General features: G+C 36.7%; 1 protein-coding gene across 1 annotated transcript in view; it reads left to right on the top strand.

Annotated features, from left to right (window-relative positions):
- The window catches only part of KIAA0825 (KIAA0825 ortholog), a 232,924-nt gene that overhangs the window by 57,574 nt on the left and 154,793 nt on the right, over positions 1-20,557 (top strand). The window contains exons 5-7 of the mRNA XM_066568658.1: positions 6,481-6,651; positions 17,951-18,045; positions 19,749-19,976. Coding sequence (XP_066424755.1) covers positions 6,481-6,651; positions 17,951-18,045; positions 19,749-19,976 — 494 coding nt within the window. The remainder of the gene's footprint in view (positions 1-6,480; positions 6,652-17,950; positions 18,046-19,748; positions 19,977-20,557) is intronic.

The following is a 20,557-nucleotide window of genomic DNA, read 5'->3' as shown; positions in this document are numbered from 1 at the left end:
AGGGGAAATGTGCTTCACTTGGAATTTAATGTATTGGCTTAGAATCTGGCAGTAAGCCATGCAACAATTGTTTACATTTCTGTCAGCATCTGCATCTGTTCTGCTTTGTAAATGGCACTTATCTTTGAGTGAGTAAATGGTGGAATCAATAACAACTGTTAAGGGATTTCCTTTTTTTTTTCATATTCCATAAAAATTCACGCTACAGACAATGTAGCCTTAGATTAATAAGAAACAGACATTAACAGGGTCAAAGGGATTTGTTTAGGAACATTTTATAGCTTCTTGGGTTTGCATTAATTGTATCCATGTGACTTGAATGTATCTTGTAACATATCCAAATTAAACTGTTTAAAAAATGCTAGCTTGCAGTAATGAAGATGATTTTTTATAATTATCGTAAGTACTGTGTATAGAAAACTACTGGCACTGTTTGTAATAATTTAGTTCCATGTAATACTGTGTATTACATCTGCTATGCAGAAATACTAAGTTGCTTTTTACAGTATAAGCAAGTTAACGATTATATCCAGCAATACCAATTATTTAAACCTAGCAGTTGCATTAAAAATTGTATACCAACACACAGTTTGAGAAAACTGTGAGCAGATGTCCATAAAAATGGAATATATCTTTACTAAATGCAAATGAAAGAATACTACAACTTATGTATAAGCTCTATTTAGGAGATAGTGTGCAGATGAACACAGTCAAAAATGCAAAGTTCTTATAATAGTTATGGCATCACTTAAAAGTTAATATCACTGAGATCTGGGGAACACATTATTGTTAATGGAATTTATGAATGTAACTCCCTGTGCATGGCTTTGAAAATTTACCTCTTGGAATGCCTCTATACACAATGACTGTCAGCAGCTAAGTTTGTTTTGCTTTATTAGGCTATTTCTTTCTGGATTTTAGCAAAATGGTAATTCCATTTATTATGTATGCAGGTTGTAGTTAGACTTTAAATTTAATATTGCACTTCTGATGTTTTTATTTTCTTCCTTATATAGCTTTATTGAATGAAATCCCTGATATTGCCTACTTGTGTCCATAGTAGAACAATATTGTGGATCTATCTTACATGAAATCAAGCCTTAGAAATGGGGGCAGATGAATGATACTTAATGTATTGTGTATTGGGAAGGCATGTTATCGTATAATTGTTTAAGAGGGTTTTAGACCCTTGGTTCCTGCTGAGAGAAATCCCTGCTGTAATCACTGAAAAAACAGTCATCAGGTTGCTTTGCAAGGATTCCACCATGAGTCTCAGAAGTAGTTTAGCCATGTGGCTCTGCAGAGTAAGTTGTAAAGGCTAATTAATCTGAGAGCAACGTTGTCATAAAGTAGTTATTCTTTACCATTTAGAACAAGCTCACTTCTGATGCAGATATTTCTGTGCCACACTTTACTGTGTCAGATACCTGGAGGAGCTGAAATGATCAGAATTTGGCACTCATTTTTTGAGATGTTGTAAATTCAAAATTCTTTAAAACATTATATGTAACATGCTCATTAAAAAAAATATGAAGAGAAAATAATAACGAAAGTTACATTTAGCTTATGGGTCTCATTCATACATGTTTTCTTAGGCCTTTTGAGATTTTTAGTGCCTCCAGGCTGTAACCAAGGGAGTTGGAACACTTTTTTTAATGGTTTCAAGAGCTACAGATTTGAGGAAAGTATCATTTTTGAAACTTGCTATAAAATCACAAGTTGGCAGATATACGCAGGTCATGTAGATCTAGCTCAGCCTTATTTCTTATGCATCTTCCTTTTCAAAGATGAGGGAAAATCTTTAAAAGTGCTACGATAAAGGCAGATACCTTGCTACTGAATTTAAGTACTTAGGAGAAGGTCAGGTACAATAATCAAGTGCCTTATAGAATGTCTTTCACTTTATGTTGCTTGAAAAATGCTTTAATTAACTTATTAGCTGTCTTAGAATTCATATGGGCACCTCTCAACTTCATCACTGGTGAAGTGAAATTCTATGATACCATCTGTCCAGCTACATCCAGCCAAATGGTCTCTGGTAAAATGGACAGCTTTATTCTTCGACAAGGGTGGCATGTCCTTCAGATCTTAGGAAAATTTCTTCAGCTTCAATTCTGCTAAAATGAAAGGCCAAACCTGAAAATAGTACCCCTAGTTTCTCTGGTGTTGTATAACTGCATCAGCTGCCTTGGCACCAGCACACAAACCTTGCAAAAACTGGTAGACACCCTTCTTTTGGGCATTCTTTTTCTATTAGAAAAATAGAAACTCCCTCTAAGTAACATTGTTTGGGTTGACAAACTTCTGGTGCCTGTTTTTGGATAGTTGGGGTAGTAAATGAGCATGCTTGAAGAAATTAAATATAGGATCCTTTGAGTCCCCTCCACCTCTATGTGGTCAGAACTCAAGAGTACAGATTATCTAAATTGCATGGAAGTTTTGAGCTTATTCTTTTGCTTCATTCCAGTTTTGTGTAAGGAACCATCAAGATTTATTTACTTGCTACAAATAAATGCAGTGCAGGTTCATGTTAATTCAAGTAATCTTTTAATCTTCTCCCTCCTATCCCCCCAGAAAGACAGTTTCCCAGTTTTTCTGAGGTCTTTGTCTGAAAATTCAAGTTCCTTAAGAGCTATGCAACAAAGCCTTGTATGCATTAGTGAGCCGGAAGACCCCGACCAGCCTTTTCAGGGACCTACACCACAGCCTGCCCAGGAGATCTATTTCACCTGCACCTGAGTCCTCAGTCCCTGCTTGAACTACATCACAGATGTCCTGGTGTTCATCTACTGTTGATTCAATTTTCCTGCCATGAGCTTGAACCTGCCTTATCACCATGGTTCCACTGAGTGGTCACTGAACTCTTCCTGACTTGTGGTTACCTTCACCAGACCAGATTCAGACTCAAAAGGGTGAATTAGCTTCCTAACTTGACCTCAGATTTGTGTCATCACCATTAACTTGGCTGATGATCTGGACTGTTGGTTGAAACCTATCATGTCAGGATCTGCCTTACTTAGGATCTGCATGACTGGGCCCTGGCTGGCAAGGAGCCTGTCCTGCTGGCCATATTATCATGCCTGACTCCCTGTTCCTCAAGTAGCAGCCAGACTTCAGTGGTCCCTGACACTGTACTTGGTTTGAATCTTTTCTGTAGTAGCTTAAGGTAGCTCATTTTCCTGACTTAGGATATTTCTGCTAGCAGATTTGGCCTCCAGAGCAGTTTAGGAATTATCAGCATAGGCACTGGTTTTGTACAGCAGTATGGGTGTGATCCTTGTTTTGCAGAGACGGAAGCCCGGGGCTATGTTCAGGAGCTCAGAACCTTTTTCTACTCCTCTGTGTTTGTTTAGTCCTGATCTCAACTTTTTTGTTGAGCAGTATTTGTAAATCAGCTCATTCGCACATTGGCCAAGGCTGTAGCATGCACTTTACCTCTCTATAGCCTCTGTTCCAGCCTTAGTGTCCCTTTTCAGAAATTCTTCTCTCTAGGTATTGCTTTAGCAGAAAGCCAACATATCCTGTTGTTAGGAGGTACTATAGAGGACCTGTTTATGTTTATCTGTGTCCAAAGATCCTGCTGCAGCTATTTCCTTGTACAGGGACTTCATGAATTAAAGTCAGGCATGCAGACAAAATCAAATTTAGAAGAATGATAGTAGTAAATTGCCGGTGGTTCAGGAAGGAAGCTGGTTTGTATCATGTAACTTTCTCCATTTCCTTTCTATCCTGCACTGTGACGGTGTGCACAAGGGTCTTAGGATGAGGGAAGAGACGAGGATCTGACTCCATGTTTCAGAAGGCTTGATTTATTATTTTATGATATATATTATATTAAAACTATACTAAAAGAATAGACGAAAGGATTTCATCAGAAGGCTAGCTAAGAATAGAATAGGAAAGAATGATAACAAAGGCTTGTGGTTCGGACTCTCTGTCTGACCCAGCTGGGCTGTGATTGGCCATTAATTAGAAACATCACATATGCACCTGTTGCATTCCACAGCAGCGGATAATCATTGTTTACATTTTGTTCCTGAGGCCTCTCAGCTTCTCAGGAGGAAAAATCCTAAGGAATGGATTTTTCATAAAAGATGGCTGTGACACTGCAGTTAGACTGGAATGCTATTGCTTACTGATTCGCGGCTGGCTGAGATCAGCTTCATGGACTTTCAGCCACACTGTGTATTGTCCTCTGTGGATTGGATAGAATGCTAACAACAATTTCAGACAGTTTTCATAATGGAGGGGTGCACAGTGTCACCTGGCTAAATGAGTTATATTAGTTTTCTGACCTAGCCCTCCAAGTCATGATCCATTTGGTAACATTTTCACAGTAAGCATACTCCACTTTGTGAATGTGGCAAATTTTCCTCCAACAGGTTGATGTCACTGAGGTTTGGTTGAACAGCCTGCATGTCTGTTTCACATCTGTCCACGTGGAGACATGTTCTCTTCATGACAATCTTCTACAGGATTTATAAACCTGTTTTAAGGTGTTCTCTGTCATTGCACGGGCTGCTTCGCTCTTGGCAAAGCACACAGTTCTTAAAGGTTTTTGTCCTGTGGTTGTCCAATCAGAACAATGTCAGAAAAGAGGTGCCTTTTCATTCTACTCTGCTAAAAAGTGGACACTGATGTGCTTGTTCAAGCAGGCTGGTCAGTGTTCTTCAAAATTGAATGCTGCTGTCAGTATTTTAAACCTAATGATCTGGATGTATAGAAGGCCTTTCAGTCAAGCTTTGGATAATCAGGTGTGTGCACACTACTTGAGCATCAAGCACTAAATAAATTAATTGTAATTTCTGAGAAACAATAAAACTGAAATATGTTCTGAATGATCATTAAAAGTAAAAGTTTTTACTTTTTCTGAGTTTGGTAATGTATTCTAAGCACAGCCTTACTGTGGTATACCTTTGTCTTCTACACCCACTCTCTTTCAATCTAATAAGGACAATATCATTTGAGGGAATCAAATAAGTGGAATGTTTCCATGTTCCTCCATAGACAGGGCAAAAATATCACAAGGTTTTGAAATTATAGGAGATGGAACTAATGTTCTGTTCATTTTTAGGATGTGTTTTGTGGTTCTTACACTGCAGACTCAGGCAGTCTTTTCATGTCAATTAAACTCAGATTGTATTCTCTACTTTTCAGGTAAGGAGTAAAATTCTGTGAATGTGATTTTTTGTAGGTTTAAGGCTTAAAATTAGAAATCCAGTGATAGATTTGCTATTTACTCATTATTCAGAGAGGAAAGACACTAACAAAGGCATTTATGCAAAACTCTTTTGACATTCTTAGAAATGCAAGGAACTAACATGAATACATCTGTTTGGAACCTTGAAGAAATTCAGATGTGGATGCAAAACCTGCAGTCCAGTCTCTAATGCTGTAAAACTAGAATAGCATATTATGGAATTAGCTCTGCTACTTAGATCTATGTCTATTTAAAAGTGATTTGTAAATACCTAAAAATTATTTAGAAACTTTGAGGGAAAAGGAAGGTACAAAATACTTAAAATTTGCAAAGGTCAGAAAGATTTGACACATAAAAGTACATTTCAATCGATTTCTTTTTGTATTCATCTTTCAGAGCTTCCCTTTCAAACTACTCTGACTTTCCCATTGACACTTTCCACATTAACTTTTCTTCTGGTGTTACATCTGCAACAGAAGTGCGTAGGACCATGGTATCAGCTCACCATAATTTGCATAGAAGTGCAAATTTGTTACACTTAAAGACATTATAAAATTATAGTACTTAAACCCATGTGGTTTGGTAATACTGAATTGGAAACGTCTCCGAATCATTTATAGCCTGACTGTGCTGAAATCAGAGTTCCCTGGGTGATGTGACATGATTATATGTTATGAGTGCATGTGTTAACCTTTCAAAATAAAATGTTCAGTTTCTTCTTTTAAATACCAAATGCTTATAGTTATAATACTTGCTGATATTTGCTCACTGACAGTCTCACTTGTTTTCAAACCCCACATATTTAAAGTTGTGGAGTGTTAGATTGATGTTTCTTTCACTCAAATGTCATATTCATCAACTGTATTGTGCTAGCAGATTGTTAAACAGACAAGGTGATTTGCAGAATGACAAGTGATGTGATGTCCCAAACCATTAAAATACAGTAATGATGTGGTTTTTTCCCTTTCGGCTTTTGCAACACAGTGGGTTTTCTGTAAAACACAGGTGAGAACATTCCTGAGTAGATCCATTTTGTGGAAAAATTCCTAGTTAATGAATAACAAAACCTGGAAGTCAATTGGAGTCTCACAGATAATTGAGAAGTTCTGAAGACTTAGGAAAAAATAATGTAACAGTATTTTATAATGAGAAAAAATACATTATGTTATAAGGAAAGTTAAATTGCTTGATGTATTACACTTTCTTACATAATCAGTTTTGCAGTATCATTTGGTTTTTTCTGCTATAATAAAAGCTATTTTATAATTTTACTTGAATAGCCTCCCAGGAATACCACAGCAAAGGACGGAACTTCTGCTTAACCTTATATCAACTCAAATGTCTTTCTCAACTTATCAAACTCTTCTTATTAATGGAGGAAAAAATTGAAGAGCTCTCTACAGAATTTCTGCTGCTGCCTTCATTTACAGAGAGGAATAAGAATGTTCAAGGTAATGAATGATTGTCCTGATTTATTGGTTTATTGTGTACAAAAGAATAATTTTATGCTATTTTCAACATTAAATACCTAATTTGCGTCATCATACTTTTCAAATAAATGTGTTTCCACATCCACTGAAAAAGCTTTTGAAATGTGCAGATTTACATTTGAGCATGATAACTTGCAGAAAAGAACTGATTGCTCTGTATAAAGATGTGATGTACTAACTGTAGATATTGATGGAGAGCCATGATGAAAAACTATCAAACACTGGAACCAGATATCTCCTACTGGATTCTCTGTAAAATCCTATGTCTCATATAGGACACAACAATACTTGGAGTCTGAATTCTTTGAAACTGACTTTTTCTGAACTTATCCTTGAAAACTGCCTTTTTCAAGAGAGAAAAGCAAATACATTAATATCAGTTTAGTTGATCTTAGTGTAAGTGAAACTAACTGCTAAAGGATATAGTCCATGTTTAATCTGTATTTCTCACACTTACTCATATTAACTATGTTTACTAGCATGCCTATCTCACTGGCTTCAATGGCTGAGTTACAGAAGGAGGTTCTACATCAGTAAAATGATCAAGCTTCAAGTTTGCATTTCCTATAGGTTCAAAGCTCACTTTTTTTTCATCTAATTGTATTTAGTAGAACCTGGTATAGTGAAAATTCAGGTATCATGAAAATCAGGAGTATTCTCACAAATGTTCTACTCTGCTGCTTCTGCCAGTGGAGACTCCAAGTCATGAGAGATAAGTGGTTTCAAGAGCTTTGATGTTACTGCAGAAAAATATCAGACCAGAAATGAGGCCAGGCTGCTCAGGGAGAGAGGATAGGTGAAATCAAATGTTCACTATCTCTATAGTCAAGCTGCAGGCTGAGAAAAAAGGTGTTTTGGGAATGATGTAGTCTCAGAATACTAAATTGACGAAAATAAAAATATTAAATAAGAAGAGTTCTAAGGCACACGGTTTGTTGTTATATTCTTCACCTGTAATATTGACACTCCAAAATAAAGAAATGCAGGTTAACCTATATATTTTTAGAATATACGTCAAAGCTCTTATAAAATATGCATTCAAATTCCATTTTTGCTGACTTCAATTACTTCAGTGACTTCAATGTATTTCTGCCTCCTTTACTCAGTTTTACTAATTCTCAAGAAATGTTACGCTATTATATATTATAATTTATGTTTTATGGACTTGATTCTACAAAGAGGTCTTAAAATAAACTTGTAGACTTTTCCTCATGTGTTGAGCAGAGTATGCACTCAGTAAGGACAATGTTAAATGTACTTTTTATTACTGTATTATGTGAGAGAATGTAAAAAAAATCAAGAAATCTAGAATGGGAAATTTATTTGATATTTATATGACTATATTCTAAGGCATGTGGTCTCCAGTCATTCAGAGGACTTAACAATTTCAAGATTAGCAAGAAACATTTTGCTTTCCTGGAAGTAAAAATTATCCTGCTTAATTAATTAATAAAATTTTTTCCAAGCTTAATTACATACAGAACTATTTCTCCAAAGAGTGTTAAGCCACTTTCTTTGAGAAGTATTCTTTTAGAGTAATCATGTCTATAGCAAGTTGATTCTTAATTGATACCTCTACTTGATCAAATCTGAATGCGAAATATTATTAGATCTTGGAGGAGGCAGTCTTGTGGGTAAAAGGTCCATTCCAGAAAAAAACATAGAATTCATTTTACCCTGAAAAACAAGTGAGGGTAAATATTTTTCAGATGCTTTTACTGAAGTCTCAAACATACTTTTGTTTTTAGAGTTGCTGCTGTGATCAGGTGATTCTATTCACAGAACTCTTCTCCATGATATGTTTACAGATAGTTTGTGGAAAGAAGACATTTCCAGAGAAATTTTTAACAAGAGGTCTGACTAGAAGAAAGGTTTATTGGTATTATTTTATTTTCATATTGTTGGAAATCTCAGTTGTAGTGAAGTGAATGATGATTTGATGTGGGAGAATGAAAACTATGTTTCCTGTAGTTTCAGGTTATTTTAAGTACCTAAAAGAATTTAAGATTTTCCCTGTTAATGTCCTATATTTGGTTGATAATTTTATTTTTTTTACTGATGATGGCCGAGTTTTTTTATAAGAAGTATTGGTTAAAATCCTTGTTTTATTTTCATCAGAATACATTGTAGCATGTGGCTAGACAATATAATGGCAAACTTCAGTACTTATTTAGAAGCCTTATTACTAGAAATCTTGTTTAATTTGGCAGAGTCGAGAGTGTAGATGGTCTGAAGCAGCTTTAAATTAACTTGTGTACAAAGGTCAGGTTTACCGTGCAGCACAGGCTGCAGAACCAGCCTAAGAAGCAGAGTGAATTAGCCCAGACTGAAGTGAGTGCTGATGGTGCTAGAAAGTTACCCATACTCTCAGTGGGTTCAGGCTAGGTTGGGTATATCCAGCCTACCCCTCAGTGTCTGCAGTGAGTGATATCTGAAGTGTCAGTGCTCTGCAGGTAGTATTGCTGGCAAACTCGGGAAAGATGGCCAATTCATAAAAGGTAGGTGAATGTCCAAGTCACCTTAAGTTTCCCTAGGCATTGCATAGACAGAAGCCTTGTACTTGTTTCCTTTATGTTTTGGTTGCTTTTAGTATTCATGGGAGACAATCTATGTAGCTCACACAGAGGTGCAACAAAAATAATGATTTTTTCATGTGCTTGTGTCAAGTAGTGTATTTATGTGTATAGCTGTTTCAATGTCAATTGATTTTTTGTTTTATATTCTGTAGTACTTCAATTCTGATATTTAGAACATGTATAAAGTTCCATCAGAAACAAAGTAGTTCTTTGGATGGTTCCTCTTTGTAAAATTTTTTTTGTCCCAAAGATGGCATCTGAGTTTTATCTAAACCAGACGGTTTCTTGGCCCTCATTTTTCCCTAAACCCAGCAATGACAAAGAGCAACGGCTGCATAAATTGGATGTAAGAAGAACACTTAGGGTTTATCACAGAAGAATCAAAGATTTCATATCTTCTGACAGATTGTTTGTACTCTTAGGGGGTCTTAAGAGGGGTCAAATGGCTTCTAAGAGTTGCTTAGCTAGATGGTTAAGGGATTGTATTAGAGAGGCGTATGTAGTTAAGGGTAAAGAGGCTCCCAGGGTTTGTAAAGCTCATTACACTAGGACTATAGCTGCTTCTTGGGCGGAGAGGTCGAAGGCTTCCACATTGGAAATTTGCAAGGTGGCCACCTGGGCTTCTCTTCATACTTTTTCATTGCATTATTGCTTGGATGTAGTCTCTTCTGCAGATTCTGCTTTTGGTAGGAGGTTGCTTGTGAACCAAAAAAAGAACAGTGAAGAAAAGAAAGACATGTAGTTCAGAGTTCTAGCTGGCAACAAGACAAGTTTCTTTGCAGCGTGCACAATGGAATCCTATGAAGACCAATTTAGGCCGTTGAAAATAGATATTACAGGGAAGTACTGCCTACCAGTGTTCTCTGATGGTAACCCCATGGCAGACAATAGCACCAAAGGAAACAGTGAACCAGAGTGAACTCTGTAGGGAGATGGATGTAGAGAGTTTTTAGGTGATACAGATAGGTCTCTGAGTTCAGTTTGAGTTCTTTATCTGGCATCTTCTGGAATATATTCAGAATCCTCATTTTCACAAATTACTTTGCATTGGAGAAAAGAATTCTCTGAATTGCATTTTCCACTCTAACTTCTTTTCACTGTTCTTTCCAATTCTTCCTGATTTTATTTTTTGACTTTACCAGCAGTAACTTAGTGTTCCTTAATATGTATACACCAAGATTTGAGCTTGATTTAAAACTGTATTTGTGTTATCTAAGCACAGGTTTTTTAAAAGATAGTGTAAATACACATTTTATCTACTGCCAATGTGTTCTTCAAGTTTTCCTTTAAATCAAAATAAGGAGAAAATCATGCAAAGTTCTTGGACAAACAAGTGATGGTATGGTTTTGTTCCACCCCTGAATAGTAGTGTGACATCTGGGCAAGACTGCTACTCTGCCTTTCAGAGAAAAGGTATCTGTATTTTTCTATAGCTTACAGGACATTAATTCACAATGATGCATAACTTCATTCCACTACAGGCATTGAATTTCATAAAATTATAGGAGTAACCATCCCCAGTTTTTTCTTGACTATTTAGCCTTTTCATGTGCAGGTATCTTGTTGTACCTACTGTGATGAGATAGTCTACTTCTCTATTTACATTCAGTTGAAATTAATGAGAAGTTCTAACATACCTAGTACTTCCAGCATCACAGCTTCTCTTTGAAGCAATCAGGAACATGATTGTCTACAATCAAGTGCTAAGCATGAGACTTGGGTTTAGAACTCTGACAAATAGCATTCTCTTTCCATCTTTAAGTTAGATTTTTCTTTCCTCTTGGGTTTTCAGGAGCCTCTTGTTAAGACTTCTAAAAAATTAAAAATATCTAATGTGCTTTCATCTGTCTCACTTTTTTGTCCCCATTTCAGTGAGAAAGATGAACTTTGGACAGATCAGATAATGAATACCAAGAAAGGCTTTCTCCAATGGAGTGCTTGTAAACACTGTGGGTGAAGTTGTCCAATCCTTAGGTTTACAAGCTCTGTTGCAGGGGACTGGGAAGATTTGCAAAGGTCTTTCCTTCACACCTTGAAGAAAAATGCTTAACTCTATATCCATTTCTGGAAAGTGTAATAAAAGGAATGTAGAATAAAATTTTTGACGTGCATCCTCCTAACAGACTTTTATTGCAAAGTTGCAGTATTGCAAAAGTTGCAATTGAAGATTTAAAAAAGTTGTGATTTTTGCTTTGGTCTCAACAGAAGATGTTCAAGTATATTCTTTTACAAATACAATGGCTTCAGTGGATCAATCCACAGTGAAGATGAATTTACACTAGGAAGACAATATGATTTCAGAGGTACATTTTCTGCATCTGGGTTAGTACAGTTTGCTCAGTACAGTACAACAAGTAAAAAGTTCATTATTGAAGATAGATAGCAGAAAGTATTTTTGACCCATAGTTAGTCAGGGAGTTTTTAATTGTTATTTATATTTCTGGAGGAATGGTTCTTTCTACTTCTACAAGATGTATTATTTCCAGCATGTTTTCAATAAGAGTTCTGACTGAGCTGGATGAATCCAATTTGTAAGCTACTTTGCTAGCACTGATACTTAGCTAATACACAGATAGTCAGTAGCTCATACAAAAGTTTTCCTTGATACTTTGCTATTCTCTGCTGCCTGCAAAACGGTGTCACAATGACTGTTCTTATAGCCCTAAATGCTATAAAAATAGGAAAGCTGTGGAATTCTATAGAAAAAAAAAAATAGAACTTCTTATAAAAAATAAAATTATCTTTAAAATGCAAGAGGTGTCACTGTCATTCTTTGGTCTTTGTAACCACCATTACAAAACCAGAAAATTACTGAATTGGAGAAAGAAATAAATAGATACAGGGGATCTAGGCAAACAATTGTTTTGAAGAGAAGAATAATCCCAGCCAAATCTTAATACACACAAGGAAATGTGGCTGAAGCGTTTTGATTTTAAGTGTAGCACTGGATATAATCTTGTTCTCATTATTTACAATCAAAGTTATTAAAGCTGCCTGGTTGGTAAACTAAAGAAAGTACAGAAATTATGAGCATTCAGTCAACACTAGATGTTTGTAGAACATCGGTTTCAAGAAAGACAAAGCAAGGATTTGTGGTTAATCCAATCTTCCCTAATAATCAAGAATGCTGAAGGTTTAGAATATGCTCTGGAAAAGAAGCAAATATGAGAAAATTACGTTTTTCTTCAGCCACCATCTTCTTTTACAACATTCACTTTTTTCAGCTCTCTTTCTGCAAATTCTTTTCTCTAAACATGTGATCCCTCTCCCATGTGAGAGGCATTTAATTTAAATTTTCTTTTAATTTAATTAAGAAATGTAAATTTAAGGTAGAAAGCATCCCTCTCCCATGGGAGAGGGATCACATGCATTTCTTTCTATCTGTGCAAAAGCAGTTTGATATGTGCTATTTAAAGAGAGGAGTCAGAGGATTCCTCTAGATAGGTATGGTTCCTCTAACCCATGCCTGTCTTTCTGTCTGCAGTGGCAAGCTAATTTGGGCTGAGTAGCAGCTGTACCTTAAATAAAGCTGTGCTTCTCTTTCCCAGGAGAGTTTGTTGATTTGGGCAAGACAGTCTGAAGACAAGTTGTAAGGCCCTAAAATCCTTACTTGATGAGACACTTAAAAGGGCTTGTGGTTTTTCATGGGTAGACACACAGACAAATACCAAAAAGATATTCTCAGGAGGTCAAAACAACTTTACTGGCAACTTCAGGATATCAAGAAACTTTGGCAAAACGTTTAGGCCAGCATTCAATCAACATAAAACACTTTTCAAAGCATTAACTTAGCTCATTTGACTTTGCAAACTCTAAGCCCGTTCAATTCTAAGTTACTCAAAAATTCCAAGAAGAGGGAATTAAAAGAATAAAGAGAGAAAGGCAGAAATTGTATAGAAAAGGACAAACATAATTACCACTCCAGGTTCCAGTGAAGTGGTATGAATCTCTTATAGAGATTCAAAGAGGAGATAGGGTCAAGACATGCTGACCTTGTGTCAGGTTAAATACCCTTTGGTTTTCCTGGGCCCTTCCCCAGGTGGGAGTTCCAGTCATCTGGCCACTCTGGGGCTGAACTGGGGCTCCAGAGGCAGAGTGTGGAGCATTGCCTGCAATGCCAGGGATTGGCGGCCACTGTGGGGCTGGGATACAGGCTCTGGGGGGTGGAGTATATGGAGCAATGTTCTGCCTCACCAGAACAAGGCCTGACCTGCCGCTTTCCCTCACACACACCCCCCCAAAACATTTTGAGCAAGCATTCCTTCCAGTCTCTCACACAAGTGAAGAATTCGCAGGACAGGAAGGGTGTAATTTGTTACCTGTGTCTGTGGAAATAGTGTTTGAGAGGAAGGTTGTAGTAGCATCTGAAGAGCGGAGGCTCTGTGGGGGGCTGTGGCTAAGCGTACGATAGTCAATGCAAAGTGGGAAGGTGACCCTTGCTAGCTGGAGGTTAAATCAAAGAAGAAGATTGCCTTAGCCAGCCATACCCAGATGAGATCTGGGGAAAGCAAAAATTTGAGAAACCAAAAGAAGTCAGTAAAATATGGGAGACTTGAACCTGGGGCTTCTTTGAGAAGACCAGTGAAATGTTTGATGTGTGTAAGCCTAGATGCACAAGCATTGATACACATGGGTATAAAACAGGAGTGTCCAGACTGTTAATTAGAAAAGGAGGTGGGATAATCTAGTAGAACACATTAATTTAATAATGAAGGAGCCTGTTAAATGACTGGTGTGGGTGTAAGCATCACTTTCCTCTTTGTCTGTGGTTCTGGAGTCAAAAATCTACCATCAGTTAGATACATATTTATCTCAGCTATGAGTTCTTAACAAGTAAGGCAGCAATTCTGTGAATACACAAGGATTTCAGCTTACATGTTTAAGGTTTTCTTTGAAGTCTTGACATAAAAAGTTATAAATATCAGATCTAAGTGGTGACAATAATACAAGAATATGAATGTGTAGAAGCTTACTTGTGGTTATAGATAGAATGTGATGTTATATCTATAAAAAAGAGAATTGAAAGGAAAGAAAGGTAAATTAAAGGTAGAAAGCACAAAATAGAAAATAGGAAAAATATCCAGTCAGTTAGACTATTAGTTGGGTTTTGAAAATTCTGGACCAATGTCTAAAGAAAACTGTTAGAAACTTTATCATAAAATACATTAAAACATGCTGGAAAAATACCAGTAAGTTTCTGGTATTGTCTATAATGATGAGTATCAGGGAGTTGGATGGCCTGGATAATATCTTTTGGTTTTATGTTCTACCATTTTATCTTTCATTTTAACCAGCTTAAATCTGTCAATGTCTTAGGAAAATGCAAACATAAATGGTATTTAGGAAAAAAACACCAAATGTTTGGGAAAAAAATCTCCAAAACAGACAAAGAAACCCCATAAAAACATCAAAGTTCTACAATGTTGTATAAGTGTATGAAAAACAGTGTTTATTTTCAGAATGCAAATCAATTAAGGGAAAGCTTAAATTTACTTTGGATAAATTAAATCCAATGCTGGAAATTTCTCAGAGAGAGAAAAGCTCTTTAAACCTTGGCCATGTACTACTGGTAACTTCAGATCACTGAAGACCTCCAAGGTTATGCCTGAAAGATAATCTTTGGCAATGCTTTCATAGCACCTGGTCATTTAAAACCTCTTTTAATTTCATATAACGTACATTACTTTTGAAATATCTGTACCAGTCTTGTTTATGCTACAAGACAGATTTTTAAAATACATATTGTTTGGTGTTATCCTTGTATCTCTTTGTTCTATTCTCTCACAGAATCACAAAATAGTTGGGGTTGCAAGGGATCTTTGGTATTCATATTGTCCAACAATCCCTGTTCAAGCAAGGCCTCTAGAGCAAATTGCCCACAGTTATGTCCAGATAGCTTTTGAGTATCTCCAAGGATGGAGATGCCATGATGTCTCTGGACAACCTTACAGTGCTTGGTCACCTTCACAGTAAAAAAAGCGTTTCCTGATGTTCAGAGGAAACCTCCTGGCTTTGTGTCTTTTTGGGCCTGTGACCACTGGCCCTGTCATTGTGGGAGACTGATTCTGACCTCTTTGAACTCTCCTTTCAGGTATTTATATACATTTGTGAAATATCCTGCCCTGCCCTTTTTCTTCTGTTGGCTAACAATCCCAGTGCTCTCAGCCTGTCTCAATTCCCTTTGTCATCTTCCGTGGCCCTTTGTTGGACACTCTCCAGTATGTTCATGTCTGTCTTGTACTGAGTAACCCAGAACTGTACACCACTCCAGGTGGGCTCATCACTGTTGAGCAGACAGGAAAAATATTTTCCTTTGACCTGCTTATAATGCTTTGCCTGATCCAGACCAGATACCATCAACCTTTTTGCTGGCTTATGTTCAACTTCATGTACTTCTGGACCCCCAGGTCCTTTTATGCAAAGGTTCGCACCAGCTGGGAGAACACCAGCATGGGTTGGATGCCGGGGTTTGTTCCTCCCCAGGTGAAGACTTTGCTTCTTGGACTTTATGAGGTTCTAATGTGCCTATTTCTCCAGCCTGTTGAGGTCCTTCTGGATTGGTACCATGGCCGTCTGCCATCCTGTTTGATGTCAGCTGCAGACTTGCTGAGGGTACACTGTACCGCATCATCCAGATCATTAATGAAGATGTTAAACAGGATTGGACCTACTATTGACTCCTGAGATAGATTGCTAATTACTGACCTCAAACTAAACTTTGTGCCACAGGTCACTGCATTTGGGGCTTGGCTATTCCACCACTTTTCAACTAACCTTTCTGACTATTTGTCCAGTCCACACATCTTGTCTGCATCTTGTCCTCTAACAAGATCTTATGGGGAGACAATGCTATGGGCTTTATTGAAGTCCGTGTAGAAAACATCCACTGCTGTCCCCTCATCCACCAGGCCAATCATTTCTTCATAGAACTTTATTATGCTTTGGCCAAGCATGACTTCCATTACTGAAGCCATGCTGAATGCTCCTGATGAATTCTTTGTAATGCACCTGGAAATGCCTCTGTTACCTTTCTTGTGGTTGAAGTGAGGTTGACAAGACTCTGATTCCCTGAGTCCTCCTCCTTGGCCTTTTTGAAAATACGAATAACATTTGCTTTATTCTAGCCTTTGGACTCTTCTCCCGTTTGTCATGATTGATCAAAAATTCTTGAGAGTGGCCTTGCAATGACATCTGCCAGCTCCCTCCACACTTAGGTGTGGGTGCATCCATCTGCCAGCTCCCTCCACACTTAGGTGTGGGTGCATCCCAAGAGGTGCATCCCAGGAGAGCCCAAGGATTTCAGTATGTTTGCTTAGTTATTCCCAGACCTGATCCTCTTCCACCTAGAGTACATCTTCCTTGCTCCAACCTTACCTCCTGGTCTCTGGTGTCTGGTGTCTGGGATTCCTGAAGGCTGGTCTTGATAGTAAATACTGAGTTGAAGACGACATTCATTATCTCAACCTTTTCCATAACTATTTTACCAGGTCCCCCATCTTGTTGAGCAATGGGCTCATGTTTTCTCTAGTCTTCCATTTATTACCTGTGTACTTAGAGAAGCCCTTCTTGTCTTTGACAACCCTGGCCAAATTAGTTGCATTTGAGCTCTAGCTTCCTTAACTTTTTCCATGCTCAGAAGTTATTTATGTGTTCCTCCCCGGTTACCCATCCTTACTTCCACATTCTGTATGCTTCATTATGTGTTTGAGTTTGGCTAGGCTCTTCTAGTTCATGCATGCAGGCTTTCTGCTGTTTTTGTTTTTTTCAGCTCTCTTGAGATTAGCAGAGGTGAAACTTGAATTTTAATAAAATTTCTTGTTCCCATTATCTAGGGTCTTGGGACTCTTCCAAGCAGATATTTCAAGAGGCAAAAGTCTGCTTCTCTGAAGCCTGGGGCTGTGATTTGCTTTTTACCCTCCTTTGTGCTCTCAGTATCTGGAACTCCACTATGTCATGGTCACTGCAGCCGAGGCTGCCTTGATTTTCAAATCCCCAACACGCACCTCCATTTGTGCTTGTATTACTTGGAAGTGGAATCATCAGTACATTTCAGGAACCCAGATTTCTTAAACCACTGAGAAAAGTAATATCAACCCCAGATACTGGTTTGTCCTTGACAAAACTGGGGCAATATCCCATTAAGTATCCCTCTAAGATTTATGAGTGAGCTTTGTACCAGCCCTTCTTAAGGAGCTTCTCTTGTTATTTATGTTTTTTATAAGCCATTATTTTGCTTATAATATCTGTACCTGTCTTTTTATTCTCATTGTATTGGTATTTCCAAATAAGTAAAGGCTGTAAAAATATATTACTATTCAATTGATATAATTCTTTGAACAAAGAGGAGAAATTAATTTCTATGCAGCTGATCTAGACTTATTTTTTCTCCTTAAGAAGAGATGACTTCACAATCAGTATAAAAATGCATTAATGACAAAAGAAACCATATTTTACACATTATATGTGCATTTGTATAAAATAAAAGTACCACCAGATGTTGATTTCATCATGTTATGTTAAAGAAACTGTATATAACTTGAATTTGACTTTATTATAACATTAGTATTCCTCTACATCTTCTTGAGGGTTTTTTTATGCTTCATATTGATACATAAGATGTTGAAGGCTGCTGACTTTTCTACAGAATTAATCTAAACTTTGATCTCTTTTGTCATACTGTGCAGGAGTTCTGAAGAGAGCTAGTGGGGAGCTTTTAATAGGAGAAACTAGAGCAAATGAAAGCAGCATGCTTCCTGAACAGTTACTTCAGGTAGAAGAGGTGAGTATGAAAAGAGTCGTACACTTTGTATGGGGTTTTCTTTTGTATCTCCAGTGTAGGCTTTCACCATATTCATTATAAACACCTATTGCTGTAGTTTCATTACTTCAGCTTCTGTGATTTCTTCTATGTGCAAAGTTTCAGTTTAGATGCAAAGTATTCAGTTTAGGAATAAAATCTTATGGCATTCAAAGAAGTGGTTAGTATTTAGTAGTTATTAACAGAAAAAAACTGTTAACAAAATGGAAAAAAAATAGTTAAATATGATAGGTTTCTTAGTATTATACATATCATCTCAAAGAACCTTAAAGAAGATTTATTAAGTTCTTAGAATTTGGTCATAATGGTTCTTCCTAGAGGGATAGATGTCATATAATGTCTAGTTTTTCTGATGCCAACAAATTACTGTGTAATAAGCACTGTGCTTTGTAGAATGTACTTGCAAGATTGTTTTTATCTGGCTCCCATTTACTACAAAACACATTTTTATTGTTGATTCTGTGGCATATAAATGCTCCAATTGTCTCATATTTTATAATAATGGAATTTAATTTCTTAATGGCTTGATTTTGATGCTGAAATTTTTTAAAAATGTTCTTTGGATTGATGTGTGAAACTAATATGTATTACAAAGAAGAATATTTTAGGTAGATTGGGATGTACTTGATCCCCATTAAAAAAATTGAGGGAGTGCAAAAGTGTGTATCCATTGGGGGTGCCCCCGTGCTTACAAGAGCTGGATGTTGCTAGTGGGAAAAGGGGAAGGAAGGAGAACACAGCTTTTAAATTGAAGTAAACTGGAAGGGCTTCAATTTGTAGCCCTTCATTCTCTTCCAATTTAGTATTATAGCTGCAGGAATAGTTAGAAATCTGTCTTTATTATTTTCCTACTGTGCCCTCATGGTGGAGGTATTTACTGAACATCATCTTATGTCATTAAAATATATCTCTTACGGTGGTGCAATTCTCAAATGGCCATTTCTGGAAAGGTTTAAGTCTGATATAAGTCATAAGAGCAATGCAAAGTCAGATAAGTCAAAAAGTAATGATGTCCTACTGTGTCTTCTTATGGCAACTCTTACACTTCAGATTACTGCAGAAGTCTCTGTTTAAAGAAGGCAAGGAACTGATGTAAACCACAGCCAAAGCCAGCCTTGTCCTAAAACTACAAATCTCTATTTAAACATTTTAATCTTTTCTAAATTCAGTTCTAGAAAAGTGAAATACAGTGTGGCTGTGTTAAAACCAGCTCCTCTTAAGGGTTTCCCATTGAGATTTATGGTTAGTAACTTCCAGTTGTTAACTTGCAGTGACAATTTTTACAGGGTATACATTGCTAGATTACTTTTTATTATTACTATTGAAAATTCCTGTGAATTCTTTCACTTTTTAAAGTAGTAATCTGTTAAAGATTACAAATTAAGTAAAGATGAAGCATGTTTTTGTAAAAGCTGTTTTGTTTAAACAGGAATTCATTTTTTCCGAAAAATTTGATGACATATTTAATGTTGCTATGCATTTTGTTGAGTGTAAATACTACTTTAGTATGATTTCAACACTAGTGGACTATATTTTAAATTATTTAAATAATTTCAAAATGTGATGGTGTCCTGTAATTTAATTATGGATGTGCATTTAATTTTCAGACTATATTAACACTCAATAATGACTTTGGAGTTATTTAATTTTAATATGTATTTCAGCCTATTTTACTGAGTTTTGGCTGGAGAAATGCATTTAAAGACCTGTCTTCTTCTGTGGCTCACTGTATAACAATAGCAATTGAGGATTTTTCATCTAAAATTCTTCAACATGAGCAGAAAGAAGAGTTTTCAGCTGCAGGCTGTGCAATGAGTCTTGTAAACAACCAGCAAATGAGGGAGTCCTGCAGAGCAGTCCAACAGGAGGAGCAACCAAAACGAATTGCTAAGGCAGGTATCAAAAGATCTGAAGTTTGAAGGGAGACAGAATGCCAAGGCTGTTTGCCATCTACACTTTGAAGTACTTACAGTACTATTAATATTCTATATCTTACATAAATGGAATTAAAAAGAAAGTGAGAGGCATTACAATGTGAAGCTGAACAGAGCTTTATACAATAGCCCATAGTTTGTACTTGAAAGCATTACCTTTTAAACTTCACTGGCATTTTTTTTCAAACAAAAAATTCTAAAGCATTCTGATTAGTATCTGCTCTGTTACCAAGTGGTTAGATGGGAAAATGTTAAAGCTTTGAAACATGGCTATAGAGGGATTTCCTGTATTCATATCATTAGACATGCCATTCAACTAATTGGCATAACCAGTAAAAAAAAAACAATTTTGAGTTGTTTGATTTGGCTGAGAGGTCATTTATTAATTAAATTCCTTTTGTAAGGAAAGGTATGTTTGAAAGACTTTTTCTAGTAAGATCTACAACTATGCTAGCAGATTTGGAATGCTGTTAATGAATGCTTGCTTGAAATAACACATGAGCATTAGGGAGATAATTTTAAGGAGATTAATGTATGAC

This window comes from Molothrus aeneus, chromosome Z (genome assembly GCF_037042795.1).
Source record: "Molothrus aeneus isolate 106 chromosome Z, BPBGC_Maene_1.0, whole genome shotgun sequence".
Lineage (NCBI taxonomy): Eukaryota > Metazoa > Chordata > Aves > Passeriformes > Icteridae > Molothrus > Molothrus aeneus.
This window is presented reverse-complemented; position numbering and strand designations above follow the sequence as displayed.